At 38.7% G+C, this 25,835-nt stretch overlaps 2 protein-coding genes across 4 annotated transcripts in view; both read right to left on the bottom strand.

Moving 5' to 3' along the window:
- LOC307120605 (semaphorin-3D) overlaps window positions 1-4,571 on the bottom strand; it is a 121,128-nt gene extending 116,557 nt beyond the window's left edge. Inside the window, exon 1 of the mRNA XM_079807718.1 lies at window positions 4,470-4,571. The gene's annotated coding sequence lies outside the window, so the exon portion shown is untranslated. The remainder of the gene's footprint in view (window positions 1-4,469) is intronic.
- Window positions 4,572-12,253: 7,682 nt separating this feature from the next.
- Window positions 12,254-25,486, bottom strand: ssuh2.2 (ssu-2 homolog, tandem duplicate 2). Of its 3 annotated transcripts, XR_013815756.1 has the most exons (14): window positions 25,411-25,486; window positions 25,019-25,071; window positions 24,021-24,098; window positions 23,865-23,934; window positions 20,180-20,309; window positions 20,033-20,093; window positions 19,831-19,949; window positions 19,688-19,750; window positions 19,516-19,604; window positions 17,082-17,174; window positions 16,877-16,982; window positions 13,972-14,079; window positions 13,131-13,419; window positions 12,260-13,026 (listed from the first exon to the last, which is right to left on the bottom strand). XR_013815756.1 is itself a non-coding variant. In XM_079807149.1 (13 exons), the coding sequence occupies exons 1-13, from the start codon at window positions 25,431-25,433 to the stop codon at window positions 13,276-13,278; spliced, it is 1,137 nt and encodes a 378-aa protein (XP_079663275.1). In that variant the 5' UTR covers window positions 25,434-25,486; the 3' UTR covers window positions 12,254-13,275. The 3 variants fall into 3 exon arrangements, 2 of the variants coding, with proteins under 2 accessions (XP_079663275.1, XP_079663276.1); XM_079807149.1 differs by having other exon boundaries at window positions 12,254-13,419; XM_079807150.1 differs by lacking the exon at window positions 25,019-25,071 and having other exon boundaries at window positions 12,256-13,419; window positions 25,411-25,458.
- Window positions 25,487-25,835: the final 349 nt, after the last annotated feature.

Genomic DNA, 25,835 nt, shown 5'->3' with positions numbered 1-25,835 from the left:
GGGTATGATGTCATTGATAGGAGACACACAGACACGATCCGTGTCCTGGCTAAAATTGCTTATTTCTCTGGATTTAAACATTCTTGGAAATATGTGTGATAATGCAAGTACACAAGTCAACAAAATATATAACATTGTTCTAGTAATTTTTGGATATTTGAATCCAAAAATCTTACATATTGTGCTTTTAATGAGCCACGCTTTCCCAAACAGATGATTTTAGACAGAGGGTCAGAATGAAGATTGAAAAGAATAATTTTTCCTACATATTGAGAAAAAAAGCTCTATGAACATTATGAGTGAGCCTCAAGGTGTCACATGTCTGTCCTGTCTCGTTGATCACATTGTGGGGTTTTGTTATTTTGAGCATGTGCCCTTGTCCTTGTCTGACTCCAACCCTCTTGTTATCCAATCATTGATTATTTGCCCCACCTGTTGTTCCTCATCACCTGCCTTGTTTGTCCCTTATTTAAACTCTATGTTCTATGTCATGTCAACGACTCCCCGTGTTTGGTATGTTTTGAGTTTGTTTCTGTTTATGAGTTTGATGATGTTTTGCCCCAGTGTGGGTTTTGTTTTGAGTTTATTTTGTAATAAATACCTTTTTCCCTGCACTTGAGTCCTCGCACCAGTTTTCCTTTGTTTTTGACGTGACACAAGGAACAAATTAAAATAATGGAAAAATCCAGGTCATGACCCCTTTAAAGGGATAGTTCACCCAAAAATTAAAATTAGCCCATGATTTACTCACCCTCAAGTCATCCGAGGTGTAGATGACATTCTTCTTTCAGATGAAAAAAATCTGAGTTAAATTTAAAATGTTCTGGCTAATCCAAGCATTATAACTGCAGTAATAGTTGCTCTATTTTTGAAGTCCATAAAAAAAATGCACCTGTCCGTCGAATAACATGCTCCACATGGCTCCGGGGTGTTAAAGGTCCTGTTCTTCGTGATCCCATTTTTCAAACTTTAGTTAGTGTGTAATGTTGCTGTTAGAGCATTTATAATACCTGTAAAATTATAAAGCTCAAAGTTCAATGCCAAGCGAGATATTTTATTTAACAGAAGTTCCCTTTCAAAGCCTACAGCGAACGGCTGGTTAGGACTACATCCTGGTATTTCCTGCTTTAATTACGTCAGTAGAGCAGTATGTCGACTAACCTCCGCCCACAAGAACACGCGAAAAAGGGGGCGTGGTCTTGTTGCTTCCGCATGGAGAATAGGAAGTGTTGCGTTCGGTTGCGTTCGTATAGTTTGTTTGTTGCCATGTCGTCGAGACGCTGTTATTTTCATCCCGGAGTCAAGTCACCTTTGTTTGGCTTTCCCAGGGACGCTGTACTTAGAGATCATTGAGCGCATGCATCCCCGTTATGGTGAGAGGCGTGACCTTTCCGGTAACGTGCGCTCTGCGTGCCCTAAGCTGCTGTCGAATCACAACATGGGAACCGCTGGCACAATCAGAACTCGTTACGTGTTTCTGAAGGAGGGACTTCATAGAACAGGGAAATCTTTCAAGCCGTTTTGAGGACAGTGAAAACAGCAGTATACAGATAAGTAAATTGTGTGAAAAATACTGTGTTTTTTTACACGCGAAACATGAACACATGTTATATTGCACACTGTAAACACAATGAAAGCTTCAAAAAAACACGAAAAACGGGACCTTTAATAAAAGCCTTCTGAAGTGAATCAATGCGTTTGTGTGAGAAAAATATCCATATTTAAAACTTTATCAAGTAGAGTTCGCCTTCCGTGGAAAAGTGTTGAAAGTTCCTTCTCGCAATTCAAGATGCGTACGTGATGTCTGACGAGGCACTTTCAAAACTTTTTCCATAAATTGAATACGGAAGGCGGTCGGCCGAAACTTTACTTTATAAAGTTTTAAATATTGTCATTTTTCTTACACAAACGGAGCCGTGTGGAGCACGTTATTCGACGGACAGGTGCATTTTTTATGGACTTCAAAAACAGAGCAACTATTACTGCCATTATAAAGCTTGGATTAGCCTGGACTTTTTTAATATAACTCAGATTTTATTCGTCTGAAAGAAAAATGTTATTTACACCTAGGATGACTTGAGGGTGAGTAAACCATGGGCTAATTTTCATTTTTGGGTGAACGATCCCTTTAAGTGACTTAAAAAAGCATCTTAATTTCAACTAATTATGTTTAAAGGGTTAGTTCGCCCAAAAATGAAAATTCTGTCATTAATTACTTACCCTCATGTCGTTCGACACCTGTAAGACCTCCGTTCATCTTCGGAACAGAAATTAAGATATTTTAGTTGAAATCTGATGGCTCTGAAAGGCCTCCATTGGCACAATGCACGGTTCACTCTCAAGACCCTTAAAAGGTACTAAAGACGTCGTTACAAAGTCCATCTCACTACAGTGGTTCTAAAATAACTTTATGAATCGGCGAGAATAGTTTTTGTGCGCAAAAAAATCACTTGAGAGTGAACTAGGGATCGACCGATATGGATTTTTTTAGTGCCGATGCCGATACCGATTTTTTTCATTAGCCTTAGCCGATGACCGATACGGGCTGCCGATTTTCTTTAGCCGATATTTGGAGCCGATACTGCTTTTGCTCCCTCAATTTACATCATAAAAATGACACAATGATCATGATGATAACAATTTTAAGTTTAAAAAAATGAACATTTATTGAACTAAAAAAAAAACAATATTTAACAAATTGTAAAAACAGGTGAGGTAGAACAAGAAAAAAAGAGTTCAGTGGTGAAACTAAATTCTGAAAATAAATATTTAACCATAAATAAAATAATTACACTATTACAAACAGTATCAACAAGCAAGCATCATAATAAAGTGCACACTGACTGTACTATACTTAAAACTTTTATACTTTTAAAACTATTTACAACCTAGTCATTTAATGCTTAGGGGCACTTAACTTAATCTCTTGAAAAAAATATTGGCGATTGCAGCAGCCTTGTATCGCCGATGCCGATACATGTAAAAATATCGCAAAAATCGGCCCGATGCATTGTGCCACTGGAGGCCTTTCAGAGCCATCAGATTTCAAATAATTTTTTTTTTTTTTCAAAAAAAATATCTTCATTTCTGTTCCGAAGATGAACGGAGGTCTTGCGGGTGTCGAACGACATGAGGGTAAGTAATTAATGACAGAATTTTCATTTTTGGGTGAACTAACCCTTTAATATACATTTTATAAATTATAAATTATGTTTATAAATTATATATTAATAAAACATTACATTTAGTTTGCACTCAAGTATATTCTTTTAAAATATATTATTTCCGTAACTCTTTTCAGAAGCATGCTAAAGTGTACGTTGTTTTCACAAGAATAATGAGTCAAACCTCAACTGTGACTATGGGATGTTGAGAGATGCTACTTAACATTTCCTCCCATTTAACAGCATACAGTAGTTCCCTCAGAATTCCCTCTGAAAATTCCTTACTTCTTAAAAAAAAAAAAGTGAAACACTTTGTTTTACCTCATTATTTATAATTAGAAAAGGAAGTTCCTCATTGAATCACATTTAAATGTCAGTTAAAATTGGAAAAATAGATTTATTATTTATAATAAAATAAAACGATTAAAAGTCATGACACAAAATGAATAAGATCAAATTAGGATTCTGCATTTGGCCACACAAGCCCAATAAGCAAATTAATGTCATTCAACAAGTGAACTGCAAAAGGTCAGATTTCCTTCCTTCCAGTGAAGTAGGGTTATGTTATGACATGCACTTTAGATCATTCTAGATAACATAAATCAGCAGTTTTTCAACATATAAAGTGAAATAAAAAGTTAAACCTTGTACTCAAACTTGCCCTTAGGCAAGTAGGCTACACTAAAAGGCACTGAAATCTAACATGATTTAACAAATCTCAACGTGACTGTTGGTGCCTTCACGTGCTATCGGAAATTTGACAATTCCCACTTCTAAAGTCGTGATTACGAGCTCGTCCCATTCATATTTCGAAGGTGGAGCGCGTTCACGTGCAATTTGTACCTAGGAACTCCTATTTACGATAATTCCGAGAGCACGTGAAGGCAGCATTAATGATGTTTGAAGTTTTGTTCAAACTTCCTTTTTTTTTGCCAAATGTTGTGCAAAAAGAAACCACAATCTTTCCAAATGCTTGTGCAAATGTGGTAAAATATAGCAAAAAAAGCGTTTATAGATCACAATCAAGTCGTTATTATTACTGTTAATTTGATTAAATCACTTTAAATGTCGTATGCATGGAGTTTTGGAGTATTTAATAAATGCATTTTCCTTATTTTATATCTTTAAAAAAAAAACTTTTCTTGTAAACCATTACCGTTTTGGCTACATGCTACAGGGGTGAACCATTTCTTGCAAGCTATTCAGAGCAGACAATGCAAATATTACAGTAAATATTCAAGTTAGTAAAACTCCAAGAAAAACAAAACAGCCGAAAGACAGTTAGTTAGATGCACGTCTACCCACCTATATCTTCGTCTTTTTCGTCCATCACGCACAAAATGCTGATGCGGTCTGTTTCACAATGATCCTGGTTACAACAGTGCTCAATATTTATTTACTGAGAACCTTTGTTCCGTTTTGAACTCTAAAAAATTGAGAAGCACTGCAGATCGAGGCGTGGCTGCACATGGGGACGGGTCAAGTCATGACGTCGATTCTTCTAGCAGGGCTGCGTTCAGCCCCTACAAAACGTTGCAAAACGTTTTTTTAAACGGAAACGGTGCTGCGTTGAACCAGAGAATGTCTAGTTGAACACCCTGTTCTGTTGACGCAAGAGTTGTAACTATGGCAGCCGAGAAGGCCATTCTTTGTGTTCTTCTCGAGGAATTTTCGGAGCCTGATGAAATCGATATAAATACGTGTTTAATACTGTAAAATACATGCAGGCACTGCCCTTACCGTCCAGAATAAAAGACAACATCCCAATCCCATTTAATGAACCTTTTTTTTATCTCCTGGTAATTTTATTTTATTTTATTTCTAGTTCTTACTTTTTTAATAGCTTGTATTTTCTTTCTCATTTTTATGTAAAGCACTTAATTACCATATATGAAATTTGCCTTGCAATGAAGCTAAAAATATAAATAAATACATCACATGTTGATATATATGCTGTATTTTTGTTTACGACAATCATGTCTTCTAATATCTTCAATTGTTGCGTATACTGAGCTGTTGTAAACATCTAAAGATCCATTTGTAAACAACTTGGACCCATTGTGTGAGCTGTCTCTTTAATACCGCGTGGTTTATATACATGTTGCTGCTGATTGGACTGACATATTTGACACACCCACCAAACGAGAAAAAACGCATCTCAAACCCGTTGCACAGCGTTACACGCCGTTTCCAGGAAACATGACGTTCAACCGGAAACCGTAGCAAAACGTTGCGCACCGGTTTGAGCTTTGAACGTGCCCCAGGTTTTTTTTTTTTTTTTCATTTCCGCTGTTTATCGCTGCATGAGAAGGGACGAGCTACGCAATTTGTGTAATTACAATTTTTAATTCTAAAGTGGCTTGTGGAGCGTTGTTAAAATGAAATGTGAAAAAAAGAAGAGTGTAACTTTACTCACTCAACCATATCACACAAATAACCAGGGTTGCGTTTCCCAAGACCATTGTAGCCTAGTATACAACAGCATAGTATACTAGGGCTTAAGTGTGTGTATGCGTGTATGTATTATGTATGTGTGTGTGTGTGTGTGTGTGTGTGTGTAATATATATATGTAATATATATATATATATATATATATGTAATATATATATATATATATATGTAATATATATATATATATATATATATGTAATATATATATATATATATGTAATATATATATATATATATATATGTAATATATATATATATATATATGTAATATATATATATATATATATATATGTAATATATATATATATATATATATATATATATATGTAATATATATATATATATATATATGTAATATATATATATATATATATATATATGTAATATATATATATATATATATATATATATGTAATATATATATATATATATATATATATATGTAATATATATATATATATGTAATATATATATATGTAATATATATATATATATATATATATATGTAATATATATATGTGTAATATATATATATATATATATATATATATATATATATATATATATATATATATATATATATATATATATATATATATATATATATATATATATATATATATATATATATATATATATATATATTATGTGTGTGTGTTCCCAAAATAAGCCCCTTAAAAAGAAATACAGTAGTAAAACTGAACCAGGAGAAGAGATAGGACAAGTTTATTTTAACAATATACAAAATTATATTGTAGAACTTTTTTCCATGAATAAAATGATTTGTTGTGATCTATACAATGCAGTTGTCTTTTGGTGTATATATTGTGTCTTATCAACAGATTATGAAGCCAGGGGAGCATGACATTTTTTTCCCCTTGATCCTCTGCATGGCAAAACATTTAGTCAGGAAGAATACATGCTTATCTACAGGTTTTATAGTGCACTGTTCAGACATTGTGGTCATTCCTAACCACATTTTAATAAAACTATGGCCGATATTAACCATGTTTGTTTTTATGTGACTTGTTCATCTGACTTTATTTTTAGTAGCCTTATTTAAATGGTCTTGGAGTTAGGATCTAATTATTTTACAGATAATTTTTTTGAAAAGTGTCAATGAAAATGGTCATATAACACATGGGAAGTTCTGGTTCTGCCCCACATTTCAGTTCTCTTGTATTGTTTTGTTTGATGCAGTGCAGTAACTGTTTTTAAAGTTATGGTCTTTGTTTTGTCATCACAGAAACATTGCACAAATCATATCTCCTGGGCCTTGGCATGAATACCATCTCAATGATATTGCGGTACCAATATTCATTTGAATAAGTAACTGTAAAATCATTGGAAATTGTTTAACTTTTTTCAAGGTAGTTTGACTGTGCATGTCAACATCAACAGGGCCTTCTTCCACGACAACATCTCAGCAACAGCTGATTTTGTCCTGATGGTAAGTTTATAAAGCTGATGTTTTGCTTACTATATGTTTATCAAGTACATGTCTGAGCAAATGTATTTGTAATGTTTACCATTTCAGTATTCACAGAGCTTTGTGACATTAGGGCCTAACCCTAACCCTTGAATGTAAGATGTCTTTTTTTTTTCTTAAGTGCTGGAATACTGTCGTATTCCATTCAAGCAAGGATTAATACTTTTAGAAATACTTTATTTTGGTGATGATACTCCTAGAAGTAATGCTACAGGATGGAGATGCCTACATGAATCTGTCTCTTACTTGCAGTTGCATTAGTGCAGTTGTAAACAAGGCCCTGTTCAGACAGAAGGCACACTACGCATGCTTGACAGTAAGTTTGTTAAAGTTTAAATGTGTGCAATGAAGTATGCATAAGGCCTAATGGGTATAAGGTTGGCTTTAAGTAATCTTGCTTCTTGCATTTTCTAAAGCAGTACCATGGCTAACATAATTTTAGATATGCATATGAAAGAGTTTTCTTTTGTGTGTGTTTTTGGCTACAGGTGTTGTGAACTGGGGGAAATGGAGTGAAACATCTAAGGCTGAATTGCGGGTGCCTTTTTAAATTAAAGTGTGCAAAACATGTAAAACTTTTTTTCAAATCCTGCTCAGGTTTTTACGGAAATGGGAAGTGTGGTTGCCTGAGAGGGTTCTAGGACAGTAGCCTAGAGGACCCAGACTGCTGTTTCATGTGCCAGTGATAGAGTGTCAGGGAAAGTGTGTAAAGGAAGGATTAATGATTAAAGGTGATTGAAAGGGGGAAAGTGTGTAAAGGATGCATATTAGCAGAGAGAGAGAGAGAGAGAGAGAGAGAGAGAGAGAGAGAGAGAGAGAGAGAGAGAGAGAGAGAGAGAGAGAGAGAGATGTATATGTACAAAAAGAGATGTGTATGTATATATGTACAAATTTCACCTTTCTTTATCAGAACTAATTAAGCTTTATACCTAAATAACAGTGAACTATTTGTCTTGGCATGTTAACCATGCTGGTATTTTTTATCCATAACCATTTTAATTATCAAATTAATCCATAATCTACTAATTTTAATAACAGTTTAAGACTTGACACTCTTGCTGAGAATATTAAACGTATATTTAAATGTTAATAAGTCATACGTGTAGCCATAAAGCATATAGCCTAGTGAAATAAAAATAAAAGACTGAAATATCTTACAAATAAGTTGTAAATAAACAACATGAAAAAAAAAACTTAAAACTAAGCTGTTATTAAACTATATTGGTTCTCTTACGAGAGGTTCTCTCGTATTGCGTAAGTTCCTTACGCATCGGGAAAGTATTCTTTCTTCGAGATTTCTGAAAAACCCAAAATTATCCTTAATTTTGTAACATTGTCAACGCAGTGCGGCAGCCTGGCAGACCATAGCAGGCTATTCCAGCGTGCTATTGGCTACTCTGCTGGCAACTGCAGCAGCCTATCGGTGAGCCCGCGTGACGTGGCGACCAATGAGGGCGCTTCGCGCCCACCTGGCTTCATTTGCCTACAGGTGGGGCGTGGCCACGTGTATATAAGCAGGGCTCACGGGCTGCATATTCGATTTTCTTTTCTTCAGCGAAGCCCTTCGCATCGCTGGATCTGGAACCCGCCGCCGTGATCGTGCAGACGAGCAAGCAGAGGACAGCGCCTGAAGAAGCCGGCAGCATCGCGCCACCTTCAGCCATCCGTGCCTGCTCTGCTATCCGGCAGCCCATATCCTTTTTCACGCTCAGTGTTGTCGCCGCTGCGTCACACTTTCTCAAAAAGAGCCGAGCGTTTGTTCCAAAATGTCTCGTTCCACCTGCGGCTCGTGTCACGCGCAGCTCAGTTCCGGGGACCGCCATGTGATCTGCGCTCTCTGCCTGGGCCGTGATCACGCCGCCGCACTTCTCGCCGGCGGATGCCCGGAGTGCGAGGAACTGACGATGTCGACCCTGCGGGCTCGACTCGATCAGTTCGAGGACGACATCCCTCCAGTCTCTGCTAAGCCGCGCAGAAAGAAGCGCCGCTCGCAGCGCCGCTCGCAGCGGACTCCGGAGTTCGCTGAGAGAAGCTCGCCGGAACCCTTCCCGCCCGCTTCACTCTCACCTTCCCCGCCCCCACCCCAGGCCGCCATTTCTGTTGCCGCCTCCGGGGATGAGGCGGATGCGGCCGCGGAACGCGCCGACAGCTGCTCCATCATGGCTTCCGACAGCGAGGAATGGTATTCCGCGACCTCTTCAGTCCGAGCCTCCGGATGCTCTCGAGCGGGTGAGGACGCCGAACTGTTGCGCCTTCTCACCCGGGCTGTCGAGCAGCTAGGCCTCGAATGGGCCCCGCCCAAGGTGGCAGCGCCGAATCGACTTGACGGATGCTTCCTAAACAGTCGGCGCCGTGCGCCCACCTCCAGGACTGCACCTTTTCTGCCAGAGCTTCACAAGGAGCTCGCGAAGTCCTGGAACGCGCCATTCTCCGCGAGGGTCTCGTCTCAGGCTTCTTCGACGCTCTCACAAGTTGACGGCGCGGCTGAGAAAGGCTACAATGCTATCCCTCCGGTGGAAGAGGCGGTCGCAGCGCACCTTTGCCCGCCTTCTGGTTGGCGCTCAAAGGCTGCCCTCCCGTCTAAGGCCTGCAGAGTGACGTCATCGCTGATCGCCCGCGCTTTCGCTGCCTCCGGTCAAGCTGCATCTGCTCTGCACTCTATGGCCGTGCTGCAAATCCTCCAAGCCAATCTCCTCCGCGACCTGGACGAGAAGAGCTGTGGCGCTGAGTTGATCACGGATTTGCGAAGCGCGACGGATCTCTCCCTCCGCGCTACCAAGACCGCAGCACAGGCCCTCGGACGCTCTATGGCCTCCCTCACGGTAGCTGAGCGCCACCTCTGGCTCACGCTCGCGGACATGCGAGAAACAGAGCGCGCGGCCTTCCTAAACGCCCCGCTCTCCCCGTCTGGGCTCTTCGGACCAGCGGTCAAGGGGATCGTCGATCGTTTCTCTGAAGTGCAGAAAACGACGCAGGCCATGAACCTCTTCCTGCCTCGACGCCCCGGCGCCAGCAATAGCTCCGTTGCTCGCCGTCCTCGCGACCAGCCAGCACCGAGCTCCGCGCAGCGCCCAGCGCGGCCCCCTTCGTCTCAGCGAAGACCGAGCGGCCACCCCAGATCCGAAGTCCGAGCCTCCAAAGTCCTCCTAGCCAGAGGCAAGAAACGACGGTTAAGTCCCGCCGCGGCCGGACCACCGTCAAAACTCACCACTGTGGCTTCTGCAGATGGATTTCACGCAGCCAATGAGCCGGCAAAAACGCCCTCTCGCCTGTCAATAACCGCCGTTTTTACGGCGAACCAGAGAAATCACAAAAGTTGCATTATTTCTGGTTGCACGGCTCACGCCGTATGTGTTTCAAATGCAGTAAATGTGCCCACTTTTCTGTGTTCACCCCTGCACACAAGCACTATAAACCCCGTGTCCCCCACTCACACGCTCCGCCGCCTTCAGGCGTTCTGAGCAGCTATTTGTTTCGTTTGGAGGGCGCACTAAAGGTCTCGCCTCCTCGAAACAGACCCTGTCCAGGTGGATAGTGGACGCGATTGCAGTAGCTTACGCTTCCAAACACCTGCAGTGCCTGCTAGGTGTCAGAGCACACTCCACTAGAGGCATGGCCTCTTCGTGGGCTTGGGCCAGAGGGATTTCCATCCACGATTTCTGTATGGCGGCAGGCTGGGCCTCCCCGTCTACGTTCGTGAGATTTTACAATCTGGAAGTTCCTGCCTTACAGGCGAAAGTGTTATCAGTTCAATAAGGCTGTTGGTTCTGCCCAGTGATTCTGCGCAGACATAGCTCACATACTGGTAGTAAGTTCGGTACGAGGCTTATGTAAATTTGAAGGAGACCGGCGGTGCCGTTCCCTCATTTACGAAAAGAGCTGTTGTGAGTTTGAAGGTGACCGGCGGTGCCGTTACCTCACTCATATGACAAGATATTGTGAATTTGAAGGCGACCGGCGTTGCCGTTCCCTCATTCATGAGACAAGGTGTGGTGAATTTGAAGGCGACCGGCAGGTGCCGTTCCCTCATTCATAAGACAGGGTGTTGTAACCACCCGTTGTAACCATCCGTCAGTTCGAACAAAGTGTCTGTATATGTGGTGGCCCGTTTTCCTTACCGGCCACCCTGCCTGAGCAGTGTTATGGTCCCCGGTTCCCTGGGATACATATGCTGTATGCGAGGCGCGCACGGCGTTGACAATGTGTTCCCGATGCGTAAGGAACTTACGCAATACGAGAGAACCTCTCGTAAGAGAACGATACTCGGTTACTTAACGTAACCTCGGTTCTCTCTAGAAGAGGGAACGAGTATTGCGTTCCTTGCCGTGCGCCCCGCGGGCTTTTACGCTTCAGAACTACGAAAACCGAATATGCAGCCCGTGAGCCCTGCTTATATACACGTGGCCACGCCCCACCTGTAGGCAAATGAAGCCAGGTGGGCGCGAAGCGCCCTCATTGGTCGCCACGTCACGCGGGCTCACCGATAGGCTGCTGCAGTTGCCAGCAGAGCAGCCAATAGCACGCTGGAATAGCCTGCTATGGTCTGCCAGGCTGCCGCACTGCGTTGACAATGTTACAAAATTAAGGATAATTTTGGGTTTTTCAGAAATCTCGAAGAAAGAATACTTTCCCGATGCGTAAGGAACTTCTCTCTTCTAGAGAGAACCGAGGTTACGTTAAGTAACCGAGTATCGTTTTATATTGCGATTGCAATGTAATTGGATTCTTGCTTGGAAAGTAGGCTACATAAAACGTTTTCCAAAAATTAACAAATTTACAATGTATTGTGTTTGATAGCCTACTATATATTATCACCAGGTATAATAAGTAGGCCTAATTAACGGATTCACATTTTTGGTCTCTACATGGTAGTACTTCATAAGTATAAGAAACTATAAGCATTATTTTCAACCACATGTTTGCCTTGGTGTCGACTTCAGACTTGACGCAACTGACCAATGAGTTGCGGGCGGGACGAGTCGTGCATTCCCGCCCCAGGTGCAACCCCGCCCCGATTTTCGTCATACTTTGCCACTAACCAATGAGAAGTGTTATGGGCGGGGTGACACGTGCAGTCCCGCCTCGATCTGCAGGCTGCAGCCAGGTGTACTTGGAGAAATTGGACAGGAATGAAGACACGCCCACAATAAAGTTCTGGCAGCCTGGTTTATTGAAGCGCGCGCTACATCTCACGGGAGTTACAGAATCCTTAAAGACACAGTTTACTCAAAAATAAAGTTCTGACATTTTCTCACACTCTCATGTCGTTGCAAACCCGTATGACCGGGAAACACAACATGCGATGTTTGGCAGAATAAACGCGTTTAAATGGCTTTCTGGGTAAATTATCACTTTAAGACTGTATCAGCTTGTAGTGTGTAGACTGCACATGATAGACCTACACAAAGATAAGTGATAAAGTATATAAAACATTAATAACTACATGTAAAAAATTGTACCAGTACACTTTCATAATGGACTCAACTATCGTGTAACTATATGGTGTAACAACTATCAAAATATGTGTTTCAAATTCTATTGAAATTACATTTTTAGCAAAAGTAAAGATATGACAAGCAACAATATAGCCTACTGTAGCATAATATGTTACACCAAAATCAAAGGTAAAAATAAAATGAAGCCTATCTTTAAGGTGATAAAAAAAAGTGTCCAGATATGATATTTTTCATTATTGTGCAATGGAAATGACCAATGAACTGAAGCTTCTTTCTGCCAAAGAACACAACAAATGAAAAGGTAATTGTGACCTTTTTATCTCACAAAATGACTTTTGTTCTCTCAATTGCGAGTTTACATGTAGGCCTATATCTCAAAATTCTGTATTTTGCCCCCCTCAGAATTGTGAGTATATTACAATTCAGACTTTTTTTTACAGAACCGTGAGTTTTTATCTCACAATTCTGACTTTATAACTCGTAATTCCAAGTTCAGATCTCACAATTATGAGGGAAAAAGTCAGAATTGTGAGATATAAACTCGGAATTGAGAGAGAAAAAAAAGTCACAATTGCAAGTTTTTAAAGTCCGAATTGCAAATTCCCAATTTTAAGATATAAACTTATGTATATATAAATGCCTGATTTTATAATCATTCATATGAAGATGATATTATAGCTCTTTTAACATCTGAAAGTAGTCTATACGGCATGTTTAGAGGATGGAGCAACAACAGCATTTCGCAGGGTAATCCTTGGTGTACACTTTGTGTTCAGTTCCATATACAAAATAAATGTAGGTTTTTTCATTCCAGGTGTAATGCACTCGTGTGATGGGAATTAGCTCAATGGTCTGCCTCTGGAAAATAAAGAAAACACAAAGTTACATTTGTTACATTTGTTACATTTTTTTTATATAGCGCTTTTCTAGGCACTCAAAGCGCTTTACATAGAAGGGGGGAATCTCCTCAACCACCACCAATGTGCAGCATCCACCTGGATGATGCGACGGCAGCCATATTGCGCCAGTACGCCCACCACACACCAGCTGATTGGTGGAGAGGAGACTGAGGGATGATACCAATCGTATATATATATGGGGATGATTAGGAGGCCATGATGGACAGGGGCCAATGGGCAAATTTGGCCAGGATGCCGGGGTTACACCCCTACTCTTTATCGAAGGACATCCTGGGATTTTTTATGACCACAGTATGACAAACAACTTGCTATTAACCGCAAGCTCGTATCTGGTTTCTTTAGGGATTCCTTGGGATTGAGCCAACAGGAAGAGGTCATTTCATTAATTCCCAGAAGAGAGGAGGCTAGGATTGTGGCCTTAAAGAGACAGATGTATTTTGGTGTTTCATAAGAAGCATTGGTTTGTTTTATCAGATGAATTTTACTCAACCTGTTGCAGAATACGGCAAGTGGTGGAGAACTGAGCCTGGTGTTCCCTCACGGCACTTTCAGACGCTACATTCACAGAGCTGTCCGGGAAACCCACAACTGGATAAACCTGCAGAGATGGGTCGAAACTTAAGTGGCAAAGCCAAACAAAGTTATGTAGTATAGTAACTGTCGTAATCGATTCGATTTGAAGAACCCTAAATGTTTTAAACGGATCAAATCATGCATTTTTTTAAGCATTTTTTTCCACTAAAATGTTGTGTTACATATTATACAAAAAAAATCTAAATATTATATTTATATTATACACTGTAAAAAGTGACTTAACTTAAAAAAGTGAAGAAACCCATTGCCTTAAAATTAAGTAGGCCTAATAAACTTTTTACAGTGTATTTTATATTACACTTATTTTCAGTGTTGCAAAGTTACCTTTAAAAGTAAAACCTTATTATATTGCAATATTGCATTACTCCCTAAAAGAGTAACTAATTACGTTACTATACACTTTATATAACATACACCTTAATTTCTTTTAAAAATACATTTATATATTATTATATTCGGACCACTTAGTATATTTCATAAACCCTAGAGCTACATGTGTATGGAAGCATATGGGTAGCAATATTCAATTTGAAATATAATATGCCAAATGGCAATATATTTCTGTATTTAACTTTACATTTTCCATACCAAATGTGCAACACTTGGAGATAAATGATTATTTAAATTCAATTATATAATTTTATGGCTGTCAAACGATTAATCACGATTAATCGCATCCAAAATAAAAGTTTGTGTTTACATAATATACGTATGTGTACTGTGTATAACTATTATGTGTGTATATATATATATATATATATATATATATATATATATATATATATATATATATATATATATATATATATATATATATATATATATATATATATATATACACATACATGTATACATTTAAAAATATTTGCATGTAAATACTGTATATATATATTTATATAATTTATGTTATATACAAATATAAATATTTTAAACATAAATACAGCAAATTTTTCTAAAATAAATACACACATGTGTGTGTATTTATATATACATAACAATTATACACAGTACACAGATATTTTATGAAAACACAAACTTCTATTTTGGATGCGATTAATCATTTGGCAGCACTATAATTTACATTTGCTATTTCCTACACTAGTTTTAACATATAATTTAAACATATATGTTAAATGTAACTTTTGCGTTACAACATACCATATATATAACATACACCTTCATTTTCTTTTAAAAATACATTTATATATTATTATATTCTGACCACTTAGTATATATCCTGAACCCTAGAGCTACATGTGTATGGAAGCACATGGGTAGCAATAATTAATTTGAAATATAATATGCCAAATGGCAATGTATTTCTGTATTTAACTTTACATTTTCCATACCAAATGTGCAACGCTTGGAGCTAAATGATAATTTAAATTAAATTATATAATTTTAGGGCTGTCAAATGATTAATCAATTGGAAGCTGAACTCCCTCCAGACCTTGCCATCCCTCTCTTCTTTTTACACCACGCATCACTGAACTCTAACCCTCCGATCCAACCCCCATAAAAAAAAATAATCCCCACCTTCCACACCCCAACCCTCGCTCCGTCAGCACTAGTAGGCTACAACGGTAACGTAAAGTTAAATAGCCTAAAAATATAAAGTAATGAAACTTCACTTTGCCCTCAGCCTAAACGATTTTCCAGGGAACAAATTATAGATCCATGAGACCAAAGATCGCCTGTTAGATCTACACAAGACGAATTATATTTCATGTTTAAAGGGTTAGTTCACCCAAAAATGAAAATTCTGTCATTAATTACTTACCCTCATGTCGTTCGACACCCGTAAGACCTCCGTTCATCTTCGGAACAGAAATGAAGATATTTTAGTTGAAATCTGATGGCTCTGAAAGTCCTCCATTGACACAATGGCACGGTTCACTCTCAAGACCCTTAAAAGGTACTAAAGATGTCGTTACAAAGTCAAAGATAACAAAGTTACAAAAATAACTTTATGAATCGGCGACAATAGTTTTTGTGTGCAAAAAAAACCTAAATAACGACTTACATAGTGATGACGATTTCAAAACAAGGCATCATGAAGCTTCGAAGCGTTATGAATCAGTGAGCCGAATGATGATTCGGATCGCGTGTCAAACCGCCAAACTGCTGAAATTTGGCGATTCAAACCGCTGAATCGACTCGCTGATTCATAACGCTTCGAAGCTTCATGATGCCTTGTTTTGAAATCGTCATCACTATGTAAGTCATTATTTAGGGTTTTTTTGTGCACAAAAACTATTGTCGCCGATTCATAAAGTTATTTTAGAACCACTGTAGTGAGATGGACTTTGTAACGACGTCTTTAGTACCTTTTAAGGGTCTTGAGAGTGAACCGTGCCATTGTGTCAATGGAGGCCTTTCAGAGCCATCAGATTTCAACTAAAATATCTTCATTTCTGTTCCGAAGATGAACGGAGGTCTGACGGGTGTCGAACGACATGAGGGTAAGTAATTAATGACAGAATTTTCATTTTTGGGTGAACTAACCCTTTAACAACTACAGCGACATCAGAGCCAGCGGCAGACGTCAGAAGGACTAGCCCAGGAAAAGCTGCTCTCGGTGGGGTTAATGAGCGCTGAGTGCCCCTTGATCGACTGGATCTCCCAACTCCGAAAACGGCAGATAAAATATTCAAATAGGCGCTGCTATTTTGAACCAAACGCTGCCAGCTTTTTTTTTTACTAAAAGAGCGCTCTTGTCAACTTTTTCTTGTCAAAAAAGACGTCAAGTGTGAACAAATAAATAACAAAGGCATCATAAGCACCATGCCATTTATGCTCACCATTGGAGCCATATCAGTTAGAAGTTTCTCTCCAGTAATTTGTTCGAGACGTTCAACAGGGAATCCCGAACGCTTGTCAATCAGAGCCACGTGAACGTTGTTCTTCCTGAAAAGATAAACGTATGGAGAAAAAAATCATGAATAAGTGAAAAAGTACATTAGCTTGTTTGTACTGATTTGTGGTGCTAATTGCATGTCTTCTCACCATATAATTTTAAGTTTGATGAAGCAGAGGAGCTTTCCATGCCCTATGCATGTTTTGCAGGTAATTGAACCAACTCCTCCACAGGAATGACACCTGGAATACAGATCAATAATTAATTAATAAATAATTAAAACAACACTTATTTAACAAATATTATATTTGTATAATCAACTGGGGGGGGCTATTCATCATAGTGGGTGGGCCTATGCCCGGCAGGCCCGCCCGCTGGTTTATACCTTCGTTTTTGCTTTTAGTCAGCTATTTTCAAAGTGTTTTTATTCAGTTTTTGCCATAATTGACAAAGAAACACAATATGCTCTCATGTCATGGCGACATCATTTGGTCAACATGTGTCTGCCTGGAACTCACTGAGGTCTGAAGTAGGCAGTGTTGAGGTTACGCATTACGCATGTTACGCAAGTAACATGGGTTATGTGATCAGATAACTTTTTTCAAGTAACAAGTAAAGTAGCGCATTACTTTTAAATTTACAACAAAATATGTTACTTGAGTAACAAGTTACTTTGTTTTCCCATTTATTGACTGATTCATGCTTTTTATACATTCGCAAACCAGCAATTATTAAATACACCAAACAAGCATAAAACTATGACCTAATATTGTGTTGGTCTCCTTTTTGCGGCCAAAACAGCCCTGACCCGTCGAGGCAAGGACTCCAATAGACCCCTGAAGGTGTGCTGTGGTATCTGGCAACAAGAGGTTAGCAGCAGATCCTTTAAGTCCTGTAAGTTGCGAGGTGGGGCCTCCATGGATCGGACTTGTTTGTCCAGCACATCCCACAGATGCTCGATTGGATTGAGATCTGGGGAATTTGGAGGCCAAGTCAACACCTCAAACTCGTTGTGCTCCTCAAACCATTCCTGAACCTTTTTTGCTTTGTGGCAGGGCACATTATCCTGCTGAAAGAGGCCACATCCACCAGGGAATACCGTTTCCATGAAAGGATGTACATGGTCTGCAACAATGCTTAGGTAGGTGGTACGTGTCAAAGTAACATCCACATGGATGGCAGGACCCAAGGTTTCCCAGCAGAACATTGCCCAAAGCATCACACTGCCTCCGCCGGCTTGCCTTCTTCCCATAGTGCATCCTGGTGCCATGTGTTCCCCTGGTAAACGTGATTCATCAGACCAGGCCACCTTCTTCCAGTGCTCTGTGGATGAGTTATGATGCTCACGTGCCCACTGTTGGTGCTTTCGGCGGTGGACAGCATGGGCACCCTGACTGGTCTGCGGCTATGCAACCCCATACACAACAAACTGTGATGCAGTGTGCATTCTGACACCTTTCTATCAGAACCAGCATTAACTTCTTGAGCAATTTGAGCTACAGTAGCTCGTCTGTTTGCTCGGACCACGTGCATCCCCACGTGCATCATTGAGCCTTTGCCGCCCATGACCCTGTCGCCAGTTCACCACTGTTCCTTCCTTGGACCACTTTTGATAGATACTGACCACTGCAGACCGGGAACACCCCACAAGAGCTGCAGTTTTGGAGATGCTCTGACCCAGTCGTCTAGCCATCACAATTTGGGCCTTGTCAAACTCTCTCAAATCCTTACGCTTGCCCATTTTTCCTGCTTCTAACACATCAACTTTGAGGACAAAATGTTCACTTGCGGCCTAATATATCCCACTAACAGGTGCCCTGATGAAGAGATAATCAGTCATATTATTATGCCTGGTCGGTGTATGTTAAATAACACAAATGTACTTTATGTATTTAATTTCACTTTATTAACTAATGTCTTTGATGATCCAATTCAACCATACAAATTAGCAAAAATGACTTTAGTTAAACAACATTTGTGTTCTTAAAAAAAACAAACAAGCAAGGTCAGTCTACGTGAAAAAATGTATGCAAAAGTAACGTAACGCATTACTTTCCATAAAAAGTAATTAAGTAATGCAATTAATTAGTAATGCAATATTGTAACTCATTACTTTCCCCAACACTGGGATATCCCCACGTCCAACCTTGAACGCAGTGTTATACTTCCTGTTTTGTTCAGTTCTTTGTCCATTCTCGTCTCAGTTAAGTGGTTGTGTTACGTTTGTCTCCAGTTAGTTTTTAGTTTGTGGATGTAAATAAAGACTATTTTGATTTTATATTAATTCGTTGTGAGCTTTGAACACTTTTTTTTCTTAGTGTGAAGAACATTTTAAAAATCTAAAGAACATTTTTCCACTATAAAGAACCTTTTGTGGACTGGAAAGATTCCATGAATGTTAAAGATTTTTTATGGAACCATACATGCCAATAAAGAACCATTATTTGTAGGAGTGATGCATTTGTATTTAAACTTTGCACAAAAAAGGAGCAAAGACAACATTTCTAAGACATATCAAATGGAATAAATAAAAAATCAAGCTGTACAGTGTTTTCTCTATTTAAAAAACAGAGGACTCCATACCTAACCATGCCAGAGCCCTGACACACCCTACAGCGGTGGCGTTCACTGGACTGAGTCCAACCTATGCCACTACAGGCTCCACATCGAGTCTGTAATAATAGAAATATTAATGAATAATAGAGAGAAAATACAGAACGGAATATCAAAAACGACATGTGATCGTCATACTTACCCTGCCTGAATTTACGCATCTTCCGCATGCAGATCTTCCGAGATTCAGGCATGAATGACAACCCTGAATTTAAAATTTAACATAAAAAATGAATCAAGATGAATTGTTCATTTATTGTGATGAATGGAAGACTGAAATGTTACTTTGATTGTAGACGTGTGAGGAACGCGGATGGCTTTCTCGCAGTCTTTAAAGAGGGAAGGGATGGGCACAGGAATACTCCACGGACCGGGGGCCACTCCAAATCCATCCACCACCTGACCTGATCAATGAATGAAGTGACAATTAGTATATATATATATATATATATACAGTAGTTGAGAATGAAAATGTGACTCTACTTACCATTGTATGGTTCACTGTCCCACTCTGTGGTTCTAGACTCTGTAAAAGTCTCCAATCGGTACTATAAGGACAGACAGACATTCAGCATGTGTGAGCATGGCACCTTATATATAGTCTGATGTGATGCTTTTGAATGTTGATGCTGACCCGATATGTGTTGAGGGACTGCAGGTCCGTGAACACCATCTCTTTGGCTGGTTTAGAGCCGTAACAGCATTTGCTGGTGACATATTTTGTAAAGGCCTCCTGTGCCAGTTCTTCACCGATTGCAGGAATGCTGAGGACATGACATGTGAACTTTAGCTGGGTTTGCAACTTTTGACCATTCATTTACCAGACATTTGACTTCCGCAATTGACCTATCGGTAAGCCCCTCCCCTCGAACGCAGATGAGCCAATAGCAGTTGAGTATCAGTTGCGCTGGGACCGGAACTCGGGCATCTTTAGGTGTCAGCGCCATAGAGAAACATTGGAAAATCCGAAGCTCTCATCGGTTTGATGGTGTTTATGCTACAAAAATGCTAAAATGTCGTGCCTGAGGTACTATAACACTGATTCCAGGGATCCTGAGAGGATTTTCTGTTTGTCATACTCTCATTAAGTTATGATTAAAGTCCCTGCTAACATACAAACCGTTATAACTAACTGTTCTCACGTCATGTAACACCGTAGGTCAGAAACACGAAGGTCTACATTTCAGTGCCTCTCCACATTAAACTGGTTATATGTAAATTAATTTAATTTTAGATATGTTTAAGGTCTACATTATCTGTCTTACTAAGGAGGACTCCTATTTTGATGGGTATTATAGTCTACGGGACGGGTAGTGAAAGGAAGAACTTGCACGCAGTTTATCGGAGTTGTTTTGCGGATACAAAGTTTACAGTTATTAACTGCACCCTCGAAAAGTCATAAGCTCTGTGTATATGTTTGTTTACTGTTAGATGTATGAGTGTTTTTGTGTAATTTGCTGTGTATGTTAATATTAATGCAACAGAGAGAAGCGGAGAGAGAGAGAGCTTGTGAATGAGACGTTAATGCGCACTCCTTATGCTTTGTTCAGCTCTTACGATTATTTTTTGGAGTGAAAAAGGACATAATAAACTTGTATAAACCATCAGTCAAGTTTGGCCATCATTCGGATGGGATATACGCTACATTCTATGTCCAAAAACATCTTAGGATAAGGTTTTCACACTGACAGCTGTCATTGTAAGATATAGCAACTCCGTTTGTTTGTCCGAGTTAGCAACAGTAACTAAGGGGGGCGGGGCTTACCGATAGGTCAATTGAACCGCAATGTGATTACAACCGGGCCAGCCAACCAACCAACCAACAACCCCCCTCCCCAACACGGAAAGGCCATTTTAACCAAGCCACCCCACCCCACGCCTACACCTCTGCATGCTAAAATGAACGAATTAATAGATAGATAGTTGGTTACCCACATTCTTCAAAATTCTTTTGTTTTCAACAGAACAACGAAACTCATTCAGGTTTAACAACTTTAGGGTGTGTAAATAATGACAAAATTGTAATTTTGGGGGGGAACTATCCATTTTTATGTAGCCCTTCACATGACATACAGGAAAATTATTATATATTTTTTTAAATAGTTACTAATTTGTTCCCTTGTTTTAAAGGTGCAGTGTGTGAATTTTAGCGGCATCTAGTGGTGAATTGAAATCACGCACTGCTCAACCCTCCCTTTCGAAGCACAGAGAAGCTACAGTGGCCGACACAGGACAAAGATGTTGTCGTTCGGAGACAGCAGAGAGTGACTAGCGCTATGTAGAGAAGTTTGTCCGTTTAAGGCTACTGTAGAAACATGACGGCGCAAAAATGGCGATTTCAATGTAAGGGGACCCGCGGTGTATGTAGATAGAAATGGCTCATTCTAAGGTAATAAAAACGGTACATTATGTAAGGTCTTTATACACCAATGAAAACATAGTTATTTATATTATATTGCATTTCTGTCAATAGATCCTCATAAATACTACACACTGCACATTTAAGTAAATCGTGTGCTCGATATAATAATTTGTTCCCTTGTTTTACTGAATCGTGGTCACGTTTTACAGTAGTTAATTCAAAACAAGGGAACAAAAATGTTTATATTGTGCGCACGATTAGTAAAAAGAGGGAGTAAACTATATTGTGCACACAATTTACTTATAATGAGGGAACTAATTATTATACTGTGGGCACAATTTTGTAAAACAAGGGAACTAATTATATTGTGCGCACAATTTACTTAAACATAGGGAACAAATTATTATATTATGCGTACAATTTAGTAAATCAGCGGAACAAATTATTATACTGTGGGCACAATTTAGTAAAACGAGGGAATGATTTATTATATTATGCGCACAATTTACTTAAAACGAGGGAACAAATTTTATTGTGTGCACCATTTACTTAAAAACAGGGAACAAATTATTATGTTGTGTGCACAATTTAGTAAAACAAGGGAACATATTATTATATTGTGCACACAATTTAATAAAACGAGGGAATGATTTATTAAATTTTGCGCGCAATTTACTTTAAAAAATGGAATGAATTATATTGTGTGCACAATTTACTTAAAAACAGGAACTAATTATTATATTGTGTGCACAATTTAGTAAAACAAGGGAACAAATTATTATATTGTGCGCACAATTTAGTAAAACGAGGGAATGATTTATTATATTGTGCGCGCAATTTAAAATAGGGAACAAATTATTATATTGTGTGCACAATGTAGTAAAACGAGGGAACAAATTATATTGTGCGCAGAATTCACTTAAAACGGGGAAACAAATTTTATTGTGCACACAATTTACTTAAAAATAGGGAACAAATTATTATGTGGACACAATTTAGTAAAACGAGGGAACTAATTATATTGTGCGCACAATTTACTTAAAAATAGGGAACAAACTATACCGTGTGCACAATTTAGAAAACGAGGGAACAAATTATATTGTGCACACAATTTACTTAAAACGGGGGAACGATTCATTATACCGTGCGCACAATTTTCTTCAAACAAGGGAATTAATTATTATATTGTGTGCATGATTTACTATTTTTTTCCTACATTTAACTGAAATAAAATAAAATACAAAAAAGTTGAAGTACTAAGATAAATAAAACGAAATCTAAAACTTAAGATATATAATATGACATAAATATGACAATACACACAGCAAAACTACAAAAACTTTAACTAAAATTATAATAAAAACAGAAAATATGTATATTAAATCTTTATAAATGTTTTTTTATTTAATGATGCATTTATTAAATTAGCAATATTAATTTATTTACTTTTCATTATCCTTACATTGATTTGTATAATTTATACATTAATGTATTTAATTATTATTATTATTATTTTTATTTCTGTGTTGTTTCCTATTCTAATACGATCATGAGAGGGGATGATCGATCAGGAAATGCTTTGCTGACTCTAGTTTCTTCTTTCTGTTACCTGGTTATGCTGCATTTATGTTGCACTACTAGTTATGATTATGTTGCAGAATACATAACCAACCATGGCTGTTGTGTTCTAACAATGTCAAAGGAACAAGGTGGAGTTAAGTAAATAAATAAATCGGGAATTGCCTCATTCATGCATTCATGCCATGACAAGAAAACCAGTCAGTGAAGGCAGGGACACTTTCCACTTACTGGGGCATTTTAAGCACTAATGCACCAATATAGTGAGCGAAGAATGTGCTGTAGATTTATAATTGATGCTCAGCTGAGCTCAATGTATTTTATCATTCCAGTGATTTAAACTGATATCATTTTATTGTGTAAGTGCTGGGGTTCTTACTCAAAGTGTCTTTCTGGAACGTTGGATGGGGCTTGAGGCTGTACCGATCCAAAATCTGACGGTGGAATAACTGTGGATGTAACAACAAATCACTGTCATGTTCACTACCAGCATTTTGCTCTCTGTTTCAAATGAAGCTGCTGAAATTGTTCTCACCATTAGGCCCCAAACTTTCATATCCAGGAACAACAGGCATCAAGTCTGCAGGAGGAGCCGTCGCCCCATCGTTCGGATCTGTTTAATGTACATCACAAATTTATTTCACCCATACTGTCTTCTTTAAACGTGCTAAAAAGGTTAGGAAATAGCAGAATGGTAAACAGGAAACATCCTTCGCCAATGCTATGCTGAATGAAGCTTTTGTTGAAGTGAAACTGGTGTGATTTTAGGTTTTTATACATTTTCGGTTAAAATATTATGTAATGTGGTTATGTGGCTTACACTTTATTTTAGTTGTCCTTGATAGAGTGTAATAGAGTGTATACTTATATACGGTTAGGTTTAGGATTAAAGTTTGGTTTAGAGTTATTTTAAGTAACTTGTAATTTTGCATAATTTAATGTAAACTGCATTGCACTGTGTATTCTGACACCTTTCTATCAGAACCAGCATGAACTTCTTGAACAAGTTCGCCTTCGCTCCCCACATGCATCAATGAGCCTTGGTCGCCGGTTTACCACTGTTCCATCCTTGGATCGGTTTTGATACTGACCACTGCAGAGCGGGAACACCCCACAAGAGCTGCAGTTTTGGAGATGTTTTGACCCAGTCGTCTAGCCATCACAATTTGGCCCATTTTTCCTGCTTCTAAAACATTAACTTTGAGGACAAAATGTTCACTTGCTGCCTAATATGTCCCACCCAACAAGTGCTGTGATGAAGAGATAATCAGTGTTATTCACCTCACCTATCAGTGGTCATAATGTTATGCCTGATCAGTGGATGTTACATGTAGTACAAATTATGCATAATCAGATATATAAATAACCCTATAGCCTACATGTAGTTACTTAATATTACTCAGTACTTGAATAATTACAGGGTAACAAAGTCACCTTAAAATAAAGTGTAACCGTATAGACTATAAAACTGCTCATGGAAGAAGGTTGTTTAGGGATATTTGAGTACATCTTTTGGAAATAATTTTTGATTACCTGCATTAGACCCAGCAGGACATGATGGACCATTGTATGCTTCATCCTGGTCACTGTCATAAAACCAAAATAATGTTTTTATTAGCCTACTACCACATATAAACTGCAAAGTAGGTAGAAAGAAAGAAAGAAAGAAAGAAAGAAAGAAAGAAAGAAAGAAAGAAAGAAAGAAAGAAAGAAAGAAAGAAAGAAAGAAAGAAAGAACACGCAAATGCCTTTGCACGTAGTTCGTCATAATAATCGCTGTTTCCGAGATTCACGAGACAACACTTTTACACGATTGCGTTTATAGCCTACTTGAATACACATTCTGGCAATTCTCTGATAAAAGCAGCATTTATGTTTTCCTAACAGGCTTCTCTTCATAATTTCGTTAAGTTTGTCGACCATACCTCAGCAGATGCGTCCTGTCCATCCTTCCTTCAGCTCGAGCGAATGGCGAACTTTAACTTTCGTTTTGTGAGAAGCGAGAGTCACGGAAGAGAGAGTCAAAGCAGTGTAACCTGAGATCAGTTCAGAGCCAATTTCGAGTTGAGACTTTCAGAGAACATTTGACATGGCAAACTCCCTAAACAGGCTAAACTTTGTAAAGGCAAAAATGTTAATTGAATATTTGTTTATTCAATAAGCATCAATAATTGTAGGCTACGTCGACAACAGATCATACACAGTGTTGGCTATAGCTTACATTTTGAGTGAGATGTTTTTCGTATGTCTCGCTATAGAGAGAATAACCTATCTTTCAGCTTTAGAATCTGGTAGAGAATATTGTGGCAAATTAAACTCCATCTTAAGAGACAAACCTCTCAAATTTGTC

The sequence above is a fragment of the Gobio gobio genome, assembly GCF_949357685.1.
Source record: "Gobio gobio genome assembly, chromosome: 24".
Taxonomy (NCBI): domain Eukaryota; kingdom Metazoa; phylum Chordata; class Actinopteri; order Cypriniformes; family Gobionidae; genus Gobio; species Gobio gobio.
This window is presented reverse-complemented; position numbering and strand designations above follow the sequence as displayed.

Bases quoted from the DNA above. Each gene is read 5' to 3' on its own strand.
- ssuh2.2 (XM_079807149.1), bottom strand. From the start codon at position 25,433: ATGGACAGGACGCATCTGCTGAG. The intron at 20,094-20,179 runs GTCAGCATCAAC...CTGTCCTTATAG, and splicing joins AGTCCCTCAACACATATCGG to TACCGATTGGAGACTTTTAC. The intron at 19,751-19,830 runs GTAACATTTCAG...TTTTAAATTCAG, and splicing joins CTCACACGTCTACAATCAAA to GGTTGTCATTCATGCCTGAA.